The sequence below is a fragment of the Dreissena polymorpha genome, chromosome 9, assembly GCF_020536995.1.
Source record: "Dreissena polymorpha isolate Duluth1 chromosome 9, UMN_Dpol_1.0, whole genome shotgun sequence".
NCBI classification, from domain to species: domain Eukaryota; kingdom Metazoa; phylum Mollusca; class Bivalvia; order Myida; family Dreissenidae; genus Dreissena; species Dreissena polymorpha.
This window is the reverse complement of record NC_068363.1, coordinates 70,056,127-70,074,717: the sequence shown is the minus strand read 5'-3', so window position 1 is coordinate 70,074,717 and position 18,591 is coordinate 70,056,127. Positions and strand designations below refer to the sequence as shown.

At 36.7% G+C, this 18,591-nt stretch overlaps 2 protein-coding genes and 1 pseudogene across 51 annotated transcripts in view; 2 read left to right on the top strand and 1 right to left on the bottom strand.

The window, feature by feature from the left end:
- The window catches only part of LOC127844527 (putative per-hexamer repeat protein 5), a 119,152-nt gene extending 108,607 nt beyond the window's left edge, over positions 1–10,545 (top strand). For 28 of the 50 annotated variants that reach the window (XM_052374835.1, XM_052374836.1, XM_052374810.1 and 25 more), the window contains 11 exons: positions 5,254–5,409; positions 5,845–5,958; positions 6,056–6,175; positions 6,534–6,686; positions 7,400–7,627; positions 7,988–8,119; positions 8,492–8,563; positions 8,903–9,043; positions 9,238–9,351; positions 9,763–9,874; positions 10,386–10,545. In XM_052374835.1, coding sequence (XP_052230795.1) covers positions 5,254–5,409; positions 5,845–5,958; positions 6,056–6,175; positions 6,534–6,686; positions 7,400–7,627; positions 7,988–8,119; positions 8,492–8,563; positions 8,903–9,043; positions 9,238–9,351; positions 9,763–9,874; positions 10,386–10,512 — 1,469 coding nt within the window. In that variant the 3' untranslated portion in view covers positions 10,513–10,545. Of the gene's footprint in view, positions 1–5,253; positions 5,410–5,844; positions 5,959–6,055; positions 6,178–6,533; positions 6,687–7,399; positions 7,628–7,987; positions 8,120–8,491; positions 8,564–8,902; positions 9,044–9,237; positions 9,352–9,762; positions 9,875–10,385 lie in introns of all 50 variants that reach the window. The other 22 variants (XM_052374849.1, XM_052374831.1, XM_052374809.1 and 19 more) reach the window with 18 other exon arrangements.
- LOC127844536 (transmembrane protein 241-like) overlaps positions 1–18,591 on the bottom strand; it is a 231,399-nt gene that overhangs the window by 150,403 nt on the left and 62,405 nt on the right. The window lies entirely within an intron of this gene.
- LOC127846143 (uncharacterized) lies at positions 13,549–14,336 on the top strand (annotated as a pseudogene).

The following is an 18,591-nucleotide window of genomic DNA, read 5'->3' as shown; positions in this document are numbered from 1 at the left end:
TGGTATGAAACCCAGGTAATTATCGCGTGTATCGGTGCTATACACTGAGCACGTAAAAGAACCAAGGTATCTATTAGCAAAGAGCTAGGGTATCGCACCCGGATTCCTTGTATACCAATACTGTCTCTTCTGCTTGCTGTCTCTTCAGCAAAACCAAAGGACCCCATTGGAAATAAGTGCTTGCACTTTCATGGGTTATCCTTGACCGCAAGGTCAAAATAAATACATACATACATACATACATACAATGCAACTGCGTTTCAAAATGCCCAGACAATATCGTTCTTGAACTGAATGAGGGATGAAATTCAATTACGTTATTTCACCAGGCAAGCGCGTGCGGTTTGGCAATTTGTTTTTGCATTCAGTTTAACAATCAATAGTAATGATGTATTGCATTAATAACTTAGGGCTATTATTCATATACGTACATTGATTTATATTGCATTAATTCATGCATTTATTCATTGCATATATACATTAAAATTTTATAACAAATATATGATGCTGTTGAAACGCTTTAACGTGTTCAATCGTCCATAAGTCTGAACTGCCTTTGACCTTTAAACCGGATATATACGATTTTGTCAAATATTTATGAATTTATATAAAATGTGTAAAAACTTATTATATATATATTTCAATATAAATTAAAATAAAAGTTAAGAAGAACATGTGTCGTAAAAGGCGAAATAAGCCAGATATCTAATTTTGAAATTGAAAACGGCTGTACAGCCGAATTCGCCAGCATGTATACCATACATGTACGATGTGAATCTAAACTTAGTTTAACGGTTTATTTGAATTCCTGCAACGATATCTATTTAAACCACACACGAACACTTACTCCGATCCTAATACAAAGACGAATGCTTCGGTTATTGTAGGAAAATATGTACGTCACAATCGGCTCGGGGCGCTAATTTGTCTTTGCTGCATTTTATGAAATTCGGCTTTAATGTATAATTTTTCTTGCCTATATATGGTTATTGTAACATATTTTATCCATATATTACAATTAAACACATATAAAAAATCGTAAATACCCGCTTTAACCTTAGTGAAAGTCCGTAAAAGTAGTCCGCCAAGAACATTACGGTGCAGTGTTAAGGCCGGTAGGCATGTAAAACAGAAGTTTACGCGACACCTTGATTTCTTTCTTCGAAATCAATTAGCTGTAGGGTACATTTTCTTTTTATGTGAAGAAACACTGGATGTTTCCAAACATGATATGCAGTGTTGATCCCTCAATCCGCTTACCTTTAAGTGTTGCTTATAAATGCAATGTGCATATCGAGTGCATATTATCAAATGTTATCTTTTATTGCTTTACATACCTCATGTTACGAGGATTTGTAATGTTACTGCAAACAGATTATAAATTATACATTTTCTTATAAATAATGAGGGTAACAAATAGCATAAGTTTTACAATGAAATAAAACAGTTAAATGATTTGTAGATAATCAAGATTTTCAATACCAGTTATCATAACACAATCGCCATGTTGCAATGTATTACATGGTGTGGTGTTAAACTGTATTTATGAACTATAAATACTGTTCAATGAAGTCAATATTTAACTGCATTCACACAGATTAAGTCGATCTGTGCTAATGTTGCCTGTTTTGGATTTCTCTATTGACATCTTGTATCAAATTGTACATTTGTATTTAATATAACATGTATAAAAGCCAATGCTAAAGTAAGAATAGTTAGTATATACAGGATATATATTATAACGTAATCGTGGGTATAGGTGGAAGCGTAAACGGTCATACCGGGACATGCTCAGACAAGATCTCCAACTGCGCCACCTACGCTGCCGACGTATGCACGAAACACGACTTAAGAGCGTGGGCCACAGAGAACTGCGCAGGGTACTGTAACCTCTGCGGTGAGTTTTCACAAGGGTCTTTCGGAATGACCAACTGTATACATAATTGACCTTTAATTTACCTACAAAATGTATGTAATAACCTTGTATTTTCTTATTGACAAAAATTGAAGATTATGTTCCATTCAGATTTTATTATCGTTTTATTTCTTTTAACGCCGCGTATTTTGGATAACTGATTTTGAAATATTGTTTCAAACGTTTCTACCTACCAAAAATAAAATGGCGAGGATATTCTACTGCGTTGTAAATATTCTTTTACATTATGTAATTAACTAAACAACAATATTTAGAAAGTTAATCAAATACAACATAATAGAAACGTGGAACAAAACCCAAATGGACATCTGACTTATGACTTTTATGCCAAACAGCCAGACAAATGGCAGTTGACTAAGTGCGATATCATGCTTGGTAAATACCCCACCTTTAGATGATATAGTATACCCACAATAATGACGACGCAATGTAAACATTAAAGGCAAACAAGCAGGCCCCGTGTTACCATACGAATTTACCTCAGAATGCATTAACTTTTTTCGTAATATATATAATGAATTGTTCACGTTATGATATGACATTATACTGGGCGTATTCATATTGTTGGAGCCCTTCAGATGATATGGTCCGTTCATCTTGTAAAACGAGGTTAATTCTCTTATAAATAACGATGTTAACACATATGATGTTTTTACATATGAACTGTACAATATGAATCATATTTAGATAATTCCGTTTTTGGTTTTCGACTTTGAAGACAATATCCCCAATGCATTGATATATACTTAATGCACAGTTTATTTATTCAATAAAAGAAGATAAAATGGATACAATTTGGTTCATTGATTAAAGTTTGTATAAGTATATTTAGATAAAAACGGATTTATATACTTTATATACCAAAATAAATAAATACCACAGGTGCCTCCATGACTGGAACAGGCGGAACCGGGACTGAATCTGGCGGAACAATGACTGGAACAGGTGGAACTATTACTGGTACTGGTGGAACAATCATAGGTGGTGGAACCATGACTGGTACAGGCGGAACAGTCACAGGTGGTGGAACCATGACTGGAGGTATAAGCGAATAAACTTTACGACTATGGTAAAACTTAGCAATCTTAGAAAGATAAAATGGATATAATGTATTTTATTGATTCAAGTTTTTAGGCTTTTTTATATTACAATATGAGCCCATATACAGGTTTTGTATATAGAACTTCTATTAGCGTATCTTCTACTATTAAAAAATAATGTACATAAAGAATATACTTCGCAACAAAACAATTCAAAACGCTTGTATTAATAAACAAACATAGCGATGTGCGGTGTTGATCTTTGCTTCAAAATGTTTTTCCATCCCTCAATCCACTTACTTTTATTAGTTTTCAAGTTGCTCTTTATCAATGCAGCATACATATCGTATGCATATTAATTAACCCATTTATGCCTAGTGGACTCTCCCATCCTTTTAAATTATATCAATTTATTTCCAAAATTAGGGATGTCCAGTACCTTTATTTCTATATTTAGAATATTTCTTACGGAAATTCCTTTCAGCAAACAGCGCAGACCCAGTTAAGACGCCGCATCATGCGGCGTCTCATCTGGGTCTACGCTGTTTGCCAAGGCCTTTTTGTCTAGACGCTAGGCATAAATGGGTTAACAAATTTAAACTTTTGAAGTTGTACATCCATAATCGTAATAGCTCGCAATCAATGTTAGTAGTGATCTTATAACAAGAGGTAAATTCTCTTATAAATAACGATGTTAACACGTATGAATATTTTTAAATTTGAAATATACAATATGAATTATATAAAGATAATTTACCTTAAAACTTGTTTACTAAACATCGTCATGTTGAAAATGTATTTTATAAGGATGAGTTCAAATGTATGTGAATATAAACAATGAACCTTGTACCTAATATTAAACTTAATTGACAATTAAGAAGTCAATACTTAAAATAAAAGTTATAAAGTTGAAATGAATAAATTATTTATAAAGAGACATTTGCAGCGTGGTGAAAATTACACGCTTATCCTGCTATCGGCATGTTTCGGATTTATGTATGCTTTAAGTAACGCAGTGTTGACATGATGTATTCAAATTAACATTTGTTGTGTATAACATATATAATACAAAGCAAAAATACGCGCGGGTAGTAAACATATATAGAGAGATAGTATAACGTATTCATACGTACAGGTGGCAGTGTGATTATAGGAGGCACTTGCCAGGACAAGATTCCCAACTGCGTCTCATACGCAGCCGATGTGTGCACGAGTGCCAGTTACAAAGTGTGGGCCACAGAAAACTGCGCTAGTTACTGTCACCTTTGCGGTGGGTCCTCTCGAACGGACTAACTGTAGAAATAAGTTACCCATACAATGTTGAACAACGTTTATTTACATGTCGATAATTCTTCAATATATTAATAAATGTGGTGCATGCCTAGAATAACCATTTCATGTTCCTTGGGCTCAAAAACAGGGGCAAGAACAGGTTCTCGGTAACTGAAGTAACAACCAAAATCTGAAAAATCAGTTAGTACTATGGATTAACAGTTTTTTTTTTTGTACATTTCCTTGTGAAAGGTACTAAACATGTTTCCGTAACAAAAAGGCTATGTATATTATATTTTCTGTATGGCCATCATACCTTTCATCTGAATAAAGTACAACATGCATGAACAGCAGACTATTTAAAAAAAAAATATGCATCGAATGATCTCAATGCTATGCATATCAATGTATAACTTGAAATCAATTGTGATTGTATTTCCCCTGTACCGGCGTCTTTTTATAAACGATCATCAAAGTGCCCAAACCAACTAACTACCACTAGTCACGTGACACTGATATACATTTACGCGTGTCTTCCTTTTGATTTTTTTTCTTAAACTGATTGACACAGCACGTTTTGCATGTATTCATAACTTCAACAACTATAACAATACATTAAGTCAAGAATCTTCTAACTGATCGTGCTAGTTAAATAGGCGATAATCACTAGCATTTTACACAAGACTCATGGATACGTATAAAGGAAAAAATCCATTTGACTATTTGGTTCTTATTTTAAATCATTGTTTATTTAAGTTACAAACTCGTATGGTCTGTCGATTTCGGTTTCAAAGATGTAAATGCCGATAAATTTCCACTTCAGGGGCAGGCTTTTATAATGCCAATTACGTTTTCGACTTTAAAGACGAGATCCCCAATGCATTGATATACACTTTATGCACAGTTTATAAATTATATAACAGAAGATAAAATGGATACAATTTGTTTTATTGATTCAAGTTCGTATAAGCATATATTGATACAAAAAATAAATAAATACCAAAGGTGGATCAATGACTGGAACAGGCGGAACTGGGACTGGGTCTGGCGGAACAATGACTGGTACTGGTGGAACAATCACAGGTGGTGGAACCATGACTGGTACTGGCGGAACAATCACAGGTGGTGGAACCATGACTACTACTGGCGGAACAGTCACAGGTGGTTGAACCATGAATGGAAGTATAAGCGAATAAACTTAACGAGTAGGGTGAAAATTCGCAATCTTAGGTCAAGAATTTAATATGAATTAAACGATCATTTTACTTAATAACAAAGCGTTTTATGTTATTCGAGTCTGTGCTGACGTTGCGACTAATTGTGCTCAGCTAGATGCCGCTGACCACATATGCTCTAATAGCGCTACTGAGATCTATGCCCAACTGACCTGTGTTCATACTTGCAATATGTGCACAAGCAGTAGCGGTTCGTGCACACAAATCTCCGAATATAAATGACCTTAAAATTGATCGTAGACACCAGTGAAGTCGAGTACTGTATTGAAGTCGTGTATTGCATTGAATAGTTAATTTTTAATTGAAAGTATCATAATAAATATCGTTTGACGATGTTAGTAAAACGAAGTTTTTTGTTAAGCTACCTGCTACGACAAAATGCCCACCTGCGCAGACTATGGACCTAGTGTCTGCTCTGATGTGAAATTCACAGATTGGGTTTTGACCAACTGCCCTGCCTTCTGTCACAAATGCTGTAAGTTATGGTTATGTCTGATTTCGATGGAAAGCATTGACATATTATTAATAATAATGTTTTATGTGTTTATAATGTGTTATCATTATAACTGTAGCTTCTGGAACAATGACTGGAACTGGTGGAACTGGTGGAACCATGACAGGAACTGGCGGAACTGGTGGAACCATGACTGGAACTGGAACGATAACCGGAACAGGCACTGGAACAGGGGGAGGTATGACCGGTCAATCATCAGCTACTTAGTCGCTTGGCTTTATTTACAGTTTATTTTAAATAATTTGGTTGCAATTCGACCCTAGTATGAGCTTCATGTTTATGGTTTATTGCGTACTTTTCTATGGTAGTCATCTGGAATTGTGTGATGTATAATATAATATAAATTCGTTTCTCTTGCAATGTTCAATATTTTTCTAACGTAAATGGAGTGAAATAGTTTATCATTTGAACTGTTAATTTCCCAAGATTCTGTCGTAATGAAGTCTAATTACCATAATGACAATTAATGTTTTAACCCAAAACTAAGAACAACAATAAATATTCTAAATGTCATAACGGCGCAATGTGTACATACGACGGTGGAACAATAGGTGGCTACGTTTCTACTTGCGGCGGCGCCTGCCATGACACGATCAATAACTGCGATACATACGCTGCCGATGTGTGCACTAGTAGCGATTTCAGGCAGTGGGCTATAGAGCACTGCGCGTGTCACTGTCACCTTTGCGGTGAGTTTCCGCAAGTATCCCTTACTCTCATAGTATCGGTTCTCCTCATAGTGTCGTGCTTTTAACGAAGCAACTCCAAGAAGTGCTGGAAAGAAATTTTTGTTTTCGATTATTAGAAGTTGTAATTTATTTGATGGTTATCTATGACTATTTCGGCGATCATTCACACGATTTCCGGTGTTCGTTAAAAAGAAGGTCATTTTTATTCCAGGGTGATGCTATGATTTTTAATTACGTAACACACAATTATGTAAGTTTGTTATTGGATTAATATTAGCTTTATCAAATGTTTTATTTGCCGCTAAGTTTCTAATGAAATGTTACTTTTTTTAGAACAAGCACTAGCACACCGTAACAAATCTTAGAAGGGCTGATACTATAAAACAATTCTACATGAAACAGATTACTACAGAGAGCTTAGTCTAGCCAGTATTTTGTCAAAACATTGCCGATTTAAATGCAGTTTTCGTTGTTGTGTTCAGGAATACACATTAATCTATAGAATGACATATATCACATGCGTGTTTTCGTATTTGTTCACTTCCAACTACTGTTGGTTATAGGTTAATAAAGAGACTATTTACTAAGTACTTTAAAAAGATTCCAAAGTAATCATTAAAATGCTCTTGGTAAATTGTATGTTCGTGATTGAATTTGTTGCAAAATAAATCATACCTAATACCATTATTACTGTAGCTTCTGAATGATGAAAGGTACTGGGGGAACCATGACTGGATCTGGTGGAACCATGACTGGAACTGGTGGAACCGGGACTGGAACTGGTGGAACCATGACAGGAACTGGTGGAACCGGGACTGGAACTGGTGGAACCATGACTGGAACTGGTGGAACCGGGACTGGAACTGGTGGAACCATGACAGGAACTGGTGGAACTGGAGGAACTGGAAGTGGGACAATTACTGGAACAGGTACTGGGGATGGTATGACACATAGATCATAAGGTATTTTGTCGCTATGTTTCATTTATAATTCATAAAACGCCATTGGTAATAATGGATTTATTCGAGTCTATTGCGTACTTGTTAATTGGTGTATGTAGGCATTTGCAATGGTAATCATCTGAATTGTTGTTTGGATCATATTCTGCGACTTGGTTTCCCATGTAATGGGCATTTATTTCATAACGTAAAAAAATAAAAAAGGTTAAACACTTAAAATGAACTTATTCCAAGATTATATTAAAATTGAGTGTAATTATAATAATGATTAATCATGTTAAACACACAACTTAAAAAAAGAAGGTAGATTTCCCATATAGTATAACGGCATCATATATACAGGTGGCAGTGGAATAATGGAAAGCGGAACCTGCTATGACAAGCTGTCTACCTGCGCCACCTACGCTGCAGATGTGTGCACGATTTACACACAGTGGGCCAAGGAAAACTGCGCCTATCACTGTCACCTTTGCGGTGAGATCTCGCAAGATCTTCTGAGAATGACCATCTGAGGAAAATCACTAAAGAACATTTTTAATAAACAATGTAGATTGAAGATGAGTACCGCTTTGAAATTGACTGACCTATTTATACAGAAAACAGTAACGTGTTCATAGGTAAATAGAATTGGAAATGACAAACTGTGTAAACATGTATGGAATTAAAGTGGTTTGTACATGTAAATGTACAAATAAAAACCGTTCGTTATATTCCATTCCATATAATTGTAACGGCGATGATCTTAGTATTCATAAGCATATTGCATGCTTGTATAAATAATGTTTTTCCATTGTATTTAATAGTTTAACTATAGCTAAATGATGAACAATATCAATATAACTGTAGCTTCTGGAACCATGACCGGAACTGGCGGAACCATGACCGGAACAGGGACTGGAACAGGAGGAGGCATGACCGGTATTGAGTCGCTTTGCTTTCTTTAATATTAAATGAAGTTATTGACGGTGAAGGATTTGTGCGAGCATATGTCATGCTGCTATATTGGTTTATTTTGTAATGTTCAAAGGTGGTTATTTGAATAGTTGTTACTATCATACATAAAACAACTTGGTTTCTCATGCAATGTGCAATTATTTCATAACAGACATTTATTGAAAAAGTTAATCATTTGAATTTAAATATTCCCGAGATTCTGTTAAACAATTAGTGTTATTTTAATAGTGACGAATCGTGTTAAACACCACAATTAAAACAACAGTCAATATCCTACATAGCATAACGGCATAATATGTACAGGCGGCAATGGAACAATTGTATGCATCGGAACCTGCATGGACAAGATCCCTAACTGCGCCGCATACGCTGCCGATGTATGCACAAGACCTGATTTCAAAGCGTGGGCCACAGAGAACTGCGGTTGTCACTGTCACCTTTGCTGTGAGTTTTTGCATATTCTTTTCAAATGACCACCTGTACACAAACATGGAAAGTCATGTATAATAACCACCGTAGCTTCAAGATAAGTTATCTGTTCATAAATATATTTAAAGTATATGTAAATAAGCTATTTTTCTACTATGTGTACATAGTTCAAATATACTTAAATGCTTACAAAAATCAAATAACTGTAGCTTCTGGAACTGGTGGAACCATGACAGGAACTGGTGGAACCATGACTGGAACTGGAGGAACGATAATCGGAACAGGCACTGGAACAGGGAGTGGAATGACCGGTCAATTATCCGGTAGTCTATGATTTCATTACTTAGTTAATTAAATGTAGTTGTACAAATATTCTTGTTTGAAATGTCATGCGTTGTTTTTTTATGACTGGCCTAATGTGTACTGATCATATTATGTGTTTTGTATACAACATTATAACTTGTTTTTTTTGTTTTCTATGCACGTGTCTTTTTATAAGGGAATTTAATTAAAACTGTTTATAATATGCAATTAAGTTTTCCAATGAGATTCTGCCAAGATTTAGCCTTATTTCATTAGTGAACTATCGCATTACAACAAAACTGAGAAAACAGTCAGTATCCTACTATTAAACTTACAAAACAAAAACATGACTTAGACATATGCGTCAGTACACATACAATCGGGTTTGGCAATCAAATGGTGCTTACTGTGATATTGTATTTGTATTGCAGGTTGTGTTTACAACGGCCAGGCGTATACGCAAGGACAGACATGGACGAGTGGCTGCAAGTTCAGCTGTCAATGCGTAGATGCGTCCTCTGGGAAATACCAATGCCAAGAGTTGTATGCTCATTTTTATAAATTTATCAATGTTTACATTATAATTTTTGCATGACGCCATCGAAAATTGTTTATTAAGGATACATTGTGACAATAGAAAAGGCGCATGATGTTTCTTCTACATTTGTGATGTAAAAAAATATAAATCATGGTGATGACTCTGGTAATATTTATGTACATGACCTCTTTATTTACAATTCGTGAGTTACAAAACATGATATGCTGCCTTAAAACACTATAATGAGCATTCGTCTGTTGTTTGATCAAACAGTTACAAAAGAAGCTCGACAAAAGACAGTTTATTAAAGTTACTTACCTTTAAGTTCACGTTGAACTTTTACTTAGCTTGTTTTTCATAATCGCGTTTCTCATGACGGTGCACAAAATATCATTTAATTCTTTTACAACTTTTCAATAACAATTCGTTCCAGAGAGACCCTTCATTTTCCAACGATCTGTTATATTTGACACCTAAACATGTGTTTTTCCTATCCTACAATATTTACTGTTGCAGGTGCGTGACATGGGCCTTACCTCCCCAGTGTACCCTGAATCCACCAGCGGCTGGCAAGTGCTGCTCCACTCCAAACTGCCCTGCTGGCTTCAACATCCAGTACCCGCCAGGATACGTTGAAAACTAATAGTAACAAAATCTGAATAAACATCGAAACAATCCTGTTGTTTCATTTTCACTTACACAGTGTATGAGATCATGCGTATAAAATAGATTAGTGATATCTATCGATTTTATATTACATGCATTATACAATAAGATCAAGATTTCACAGGATCGTTCACCTTGTTTAGTTGATTAACACGTTATAAGCTTACATATATAAAGTATGCATTCACCATGTGAACCATGGTAAGTGGCAAGATTATACATCACGGAAAATATCGAAATAAACTTTATTGGGATGCTCTGTGCGATGTAATACACCATATCATGCTTCTCTTGGCACTTTTATATCAAAGACTTGTTTCGTTATTTTACTACATTCAGTATATTTTCACTGTGTGAACCCCGGTGTGTATCACGTATTGACCATATGAGAATGAATGGATCAAACTGTGTATAGGATTATGATATAATCTAACATCCCTAATATAACACCTGACCTTGTACAGAAGAAACTGTGTGTATATATATAGTTTGTAGAACATTTGCAGAGCATCGCTATACGATTGAAAATTCCAAATCGTACACCTCTATAATATAACCTGCAGACATGGTTTAGACAAACTTTGTAGGGGAACACATTATATAACATTATACAATCTTCAGCACTAAATCAAACTAATTTTTTTTCTTAATTTGCTTTTACTAAGAATATCCCTCGCGGGGTATGACGAGAACAAAATCTAGGCATAGTGTTTTCTTATGACCTCAATCATGAAGTACTTTAAATTATTGTAAACGTAGTCGTTATAGTAGACGTAGTGTTTTATTTGGAATTCTGGGAAGTTTCCTTAGGATAAAAACCAACAATTTGTAATCTTCAGTTTACAAAATATGTTTTATTTTAATAATTAATTGTTGACTGTTGGTTGCCTTTTCGATTATCTAATAGCTGCTCTGCGCTATACTTTTGAAGTGTTAAGAAATTGTAGTAGATATGAAAGTTTAGCTGGTTGCAATTAATTGAGATAAACAATTTTTATTTATCAATATGTGAATAATATAAATGTATACCAATAACATCCTTATTGAAGTATAAATGTGAATTCTTCTTCGAGATGCACATAACAACAAATCGCAGTATTATTGGGTAAAATAAATGTTTATATAAATACTTACACTAAACAGTTCAGGAATGAGGTTAGTTACCAATATAACGTTTTGTAATTTATACCATCTTGGTACAACTTTGGTTATACAATGAACTCGTATTACTGTAAATTTCCACTATGCTATAATAATGTTATATTCTGGTTGCCATCACTTACTTTATTAAGTTGATATGTGATGATTGAAACATGTTTGGTCGTAACTCAAATGATGTATTTTAATCATATAAAAATATACAACTGGAGTCCATATTTTCTGACGTTAACAGTGTCTACGTTAGTTGTATAATATTATTGTACAATACAAAATGGAAATTGGCATTTTAAAGGTGCTTTTAATATATTCACATACTTTGATCTGATTAAAAACTCTCTAAATCATGAAATAAAGAATCTGAACTCTCAGTGCCAACATGTTTATTATTTCCACCAATCTACAATCTTTCCAGAAATGGGTGTGCGCATCGGCACATAATGATTCATTACTATCATCTAATGCTAGGTTCACACCAACGGCGCTTTGATGACGCTTTAAAGCGGCGTGCAAAGCGGCACCAAAACGTAACAATGCTTGAATAAAGCGTCAGTGTCGTAATAGATCGTGTGATAAAGCGGGACATTCGGCAAGAACGCCAATTTTTTTTAAACTGTTAAAAAATTTTGGGCGCTTTGTCACAAATTGATTAAAGCGCCGAGAGCGTATCAAAGCTTAAAAAACCGTCACAAAACTCAGCAAAACTTGACTCAAATCGTAGGAAAGCTTAACAGAGCTTGGTTCAAAGCTGGGACCCCAGTCTTCACGGTATGTCACCACTTGACACGCTTCGTTAAGATGGCTCAAGATTTTCTACGATCTGGCATGAAGATCTTACACGAGGTAAGACGCTTTCATCAAGATATGACACGCTTTGTTACGTTTTCATGAAGGACTCTCCAGCTTTCCCACGAATTGAGACGCTTTCATCAAGGATTGACACGTTTTGAAAGGGCTTTGATACACTTGGCAAGCTTCCTCACGCTTTCGCACGATTTTTCACGATCTCCTACGATATGACGCTCTTTCGTCATCTCTATAAATAGCACTTGAGTACCACACATTGCTTTATTGTACTGCTTCAGCAGTACATATACTTAAATACTAAAATTGGAGCGATACACATTGCATCATTTTCAGAATCTCTATAAATAAAACTCGATTTCCACTCACTGCATAATTTTCAAACAAAGATGTCGTATCCTGAACCTGAAAAACTACTATTAAAAGCTCTATAAAGGTGAGAAATTCTATTATTATGCATATAATCTGGTCTAATTGTTAAAGATTTCAGTTACTCTTGCATAAAAATGCCCATTACACAGCTAAGGTGCAACGTTGTCAAGAATTATGGAAGATATACCCGTTTTATAATTGAAAGAAATGTTTACAACTTTGCAACTAACGTGATGTGTAGCCTCAAAGCGGTTACGTATGCTACAAATAGCCGAAAGAAAATTCAATTTTAATTCTATTTTAAACAACTATTTTCCAGCAGAAAGTAACTTACTATATCACTACAAACGTTTTAGCCATTTAGAAGAGACCTACTTTGCGAGTGATACCAGAAAACGTTGAAAATCAACCATATATTTTTGGTGACCTGAGTCACTTTCACTTTCAATTTACGATTAAACAGCGATGTAAATTAACTGATTGTTTGTAAACACAATTAACTTGGAGGACACTGCATTTTGAGCTCAAAACAATTTGTAATGCTCATTTTTGTATTGTTATGTCCAATAGCATATATATTATGTTTTTTGATAAACTTTATAAATAAAATATGAAAAAACTATTTAAAAATCGGTAAATAATTACGGATCCTCACCTTTATAGAGCCTTTAACAAAATGATGGGACCCAAGAGAGGTAGAGGTGCAGCAAGAAGAGCCGAAAAGAGACAGTCATAGGCAAAGTGGCTGAAAGGCCGAGGTCTCCAACACCACCGCCGGCAGAAGATGAAGAAATTCTGGTTCCAGAGCCAGAGCAGCCACAGCCTCACCCTGCAGGGGATCATCTCCCAGTCATCACACCTGTTCCAGCAGCAGCAGCCAGCAAAAAGCGTACGTACAAACCATACTACTATGCAACACTAACAGAAGCGCAAAGAGAAGAGGTCATTGACTGGCTAAAAGACACTCCTGCTATCTACTCAAAGAGACTGACAGATTATAAAGACCCTCAGAACAAAGAGAAGCTATGGGAGGAAAAAGCTGCTGACATGGGTGTTAACGTTGCGGCCCTTAAAACCTTTTTCAAGTCCAACCATACCCAGATGAGCCGCCTAAAGAGGACTGTGGGGAAGTCGGGTGAGGGTACTGAGACAGTCGAGAACATTTCTGCCACGGATAAATGGGTCTGGGAGAGGTTCTCCTTCTTCAAAGACCACATTGAAATCGTGGAACGCAGAAACGTGGTGAGCATCCGTGGTAGAGGTAGAGAACCAACGGAAGTCATCATTCAGTCAGACTCTGGGTCAGAGGCCGAGCCTACAGAGCCACCCTCTCAAAGACTCTCAACAGATAGTGTTGACTTGAAAAGAAGTCTGATGGAGTTTATGTCTGACAAGAAAGTTGGTCCCTCTAGACAAATAGATGAGAGTCTGGCCCAGATTCCTGGGAACATCAAACGGGCCATATAGATCAAGCTTATGGAAGTGCTACACAAAGGACAGAGGCAGGCTGAAGAGCGCTATGAGATGTTTCACCAGATGCCCACCTTCCCACAGCAGCAGCAACAGGTCGCCCTAATCCAGCCAATCCAGCCACAACGTCAGTCGTTCCTATCAAGCTCCACCAGTTGGCAGAGCCCCTCAAGAATGGTGACAAAGAGTCACCAGTGGCAGCCTTCACCATCACTGTGGTCGACATAGCATATGCCAGGTCAACAGCCCATCAGTGTCTGGGGCTCCCAAGACTATCATTACATGAGCAGCCAGTACCCTGCCCTGTGCCCACAACCATCATCACAAACTTCAAAGGACCTGAACACGGGGGCAACTAGAGCCATGACACCCCTAGCAAGGTCATCACCTTCACTAACAGCTAACCGCTCGCAAGGTTATACTGCTGCTGCTACTGAAAAGACCACATACTCCCCGAACGTGAGTGACTTTGTGAGCACAGCCATGACCACTGCAGGGATCACCACCAGGCCATCATCTGTTGTGACCCATCTGGGAACTCCTCAACCTTCACCTGAAGATGATATTGATATTTGATTACCTAAGAACAGCATGATACTGTAATTGACCCCAGATTGTGCATCAATTTATATTGTGTGGATAGATGACTTCGCCATGGACATCTAATGATTTGTAAACAGTAATAATATCCGTGTGTTTGTTGTTTTGTTCAGTTTGTTGCTTTTGTACATATTGATAATATGTTTCTTAATAATTTAAATAATAAAAGAGAATATGTTACATTTAAAATAGTGCCTTTTTCTTTGTTCAGTTTATTGCTTTTTGAGTATATTGATAATTTCTTAATAATAAAACAAATAAAAGAGAATATGTTACATTTAGAAGAATGCCTTTAACTTTATTCAGTTTGTTGCTTTTTGTAGATATTGATAATATGTTTCTAATTAATAAAAATATAAAAGAGAATATGTTACATTAAAAAGAATGCCTTTTACTTCGTTCAGTTTATTAATTGTGTACATATCGATAATATGTTTCTTAATAATACAAATAATAAAAAAGAATATGTTACATGTAAACAAATGCTTTTTACTTGATTCAGTTTGTTGCTTTTTGTACATATAGATAATATGTTTTTTTAACAATAAAGCAATACAAGTGAATATGTTACATGTGGAAGAATACCTTTTACTTTCAAATAGAATTTAAAAAAAAGACAGATATTAATTAAAAAATTAGTTAAACAAAACATCATACACACAATCATTTATGGCACATATCTAAATTTTAAATTCTTTAACATGATTTCTTAGAATTTTCAATTTACAGTTACAATATTATCTGATATTTTTCATTGGGCAAACAATAAAGTCTTTATTTAAACTAATGACAAACATATGAATTACATATAATAACAACAATAACATGGAAAATTTGAGCATCTTACAAAGTACACATACTTCAAATTTCAAAGTCAATTTTACAAATTTATGTTCATAATATTCATAACACATTAGTATTCATCTTCAGCCTCTGACCCATTCCTCTCTTCAACTGCAGCAGGAAGTACCACACCAGCCATTCTTTGCTGCCAGTCAACAGCACCCACTGGAGAGACAAATTAGTCTCTGAGATAATCTCGCTGATGTCTGGCATCCACAGTGGCGAGGTTCCCCCTCGCAGGTGGCTGTGGAACATCTTCCCAGTGAGGTCCATGTCTCCAGGCCCCAGGTACGAAGTTGTGCTCTTCATTCTCGTAGTCCACCTCATTTGCTGCCATCACCACCCTATGCCTCAACAGGTTGTGCAGCACCACAGCAGTCTCCACAAAATTTCTGACGTTCTCTACCTTCTGTTCCATTGTTCCCAGCAGGCACCTAAACCTGTTGGCCAGTATGCCAAAGGCATTCTCCACCACTCTTCTACCTCTTGAGATCGTGTAGTTGCAGATTATCTTGTAGTTGCAGATTATCTGCTCATCTGTTATCCCTCTTCTACTGTATAGTTTCATCATGTAGCTCTTCAGGGCAAAAGCATCATCAACCAGGATGAAGTATGAGATATCTGGCTCAGTTTCCCCAGGGAGAGGGCATGATGGGGGTAGCCCTATGGACCCATCCTCCAGTCATTCAAATATCTCAGAGTCCGTGAATATCTGGGAGGTAGACATGTGTCCTATACCTCCCAGCTCAATCCAGATGAACTTGTTTTATGCATCTACAAAGGCCAGCATTGGTAGCGAGAAGAACCCCTTGTAGTTGTGGTAGATCTTGCCTGTGTTGGCTGGTTTCTTCATGGCTATGTGCTTTCCATCCAAGGCATGAACTGCATGGGGGACATTCCACCTCCGTTCAAACTTCTGGGCAAGGTGTCTCCAAGCTTCAGGGGTAATAGGTGGGTTGAAACCTTCATCTTTATATGCCTGTACAATTGCCGTGCACACTTCTGGAATCTGCTCTAATATTGTGGAGATACCACATCTGAATCCATATGCCATTGACCTGTAGTTGTCCCCAGTGGCCAGATGTCTCAAGGTGATTGCCAGCTTGAGGCCAGCTGACAGAGGTTGCCTGTAATTAGTCTGCTGCTTCTGGATGACTGGTGCCACTCTTTCCAGGATATCATCAAACACCTCAGGGTTTAATCTGGTGAAGTTTTGAAAGGCACCAGGGTCTTCTAATCTGAGTTGTGTGTCCAGGAGGCTAGCGTTATGGCCATATTGCTGTCTTCTTTCTTCAGATAGCCATGGCCTGGTTCAGCAGCTTCTGATAAATGGCCTTCTACCTCTTGCTGGTATGTCAAATTCCCCTTGTCCTAGCTGTTCTTCCTCCCTCCCCTCTGCCTCAAGGAATAAAATATAGTTATACAACAGAGAGACAAATGTCATGTCTTCTTCGGATAGATCATGCTCTGGTACATCTCGAACCTCTGAATCTTGTTGTTCTGTCATCGTGTTCTGGAGTCAAAGATGCAATGATTTTGTGTATCTGCTGCATCTTTATATAGACTCTGAATCAAAAGCGGGATAAAAATCGGCAATCTCGACATTTTCCAATACGTAACAGAGCGTATAAATGCACAACAAAGCTTGATTATCGTATCAGAGCCTGATTTAAAGCGTCATAATCGCATCAAAGAGTAATGAAGCGTACTAAAGCTTATCAAAGCGTGATTTCAAGCGTAACAAAGCCTGATCAAAGCGGGATCAAAGCGTGAGGATTCGTAACATGTCGGGAAATATTTTGTCCGCAAATCGTCAACCAATTCGTATGAGAGCGTATCAGAGCTTATCAGAGCGTAATAGATCGAGATATTTTTGGAAAAGTGAACAAAAAAGACGGCGCTTTGCTCGCCGATTCAAAGCGCGGCATTCGCCGTTGGTGTGAACTAAGCATAATAGGCGTATTCCACTACGACCCGATTCCCCACGATTTGTCCCGATTTCCAATATTTTGAGGTCGGGGACATTCGTAACTCAATCGGCGACAATCTCTTGCACGACGGTTACATTACATTAACCTCTGTGTTGAGCTCAGAACGGACTATTGTAATGAAAGCGTCTCATTCATGTCATGATCATACCAAGCGTTCATCATTGAGGTTACAGTATACTAAACAATCTCTTGCACGACAGTTACATTGCATTCACTGCATTAAAGAAAACCATCTCATACCATGATATCTTATATCAGTCTTAATTCATTATTATAAAATTGATATGGTTTCTTGATGTTAAGAAACCAACATACATACACACACACGTCGAAGCAATTCCTAACGTCAATCAATAAACATTATGTTCAATTGTTGACATTTGTAAAGTGCGTGAAATGATTCCATCTGCGTAAATGGGCAATAAAATAGTTTCAAAGAGTTGCATTAAAACTCGCAAGTTTTTGCGCGATTTATCGTACATTTAAAAGTCATATTTCTTAATTTAATGCATGCGATTTTAAATATCCAATCAAATATACATTGAATGCGTTTGTTCGGTTTTAGCTATTTTATAGACAAAATGGCGTGCTGAGCCTTTCGCAGAGTTGTATGTGAGAGCAAGGAACGACAACTCTGCGTGGAGATTGAATCGGCGAAGGTCCTAACTCATTCGTAGCTAGTCGCGGGAGAGTCGTGAGCTCCCAAAAAATCGCGGCCAGGTTTTAAACGTGTTTAAAATTTGACCAAGACCTTCAAGACTGAATTTAATCGCAGTTGACTCGAAACAGTGCCGTAGTGCGTTCTTGGGCGTCGTAAT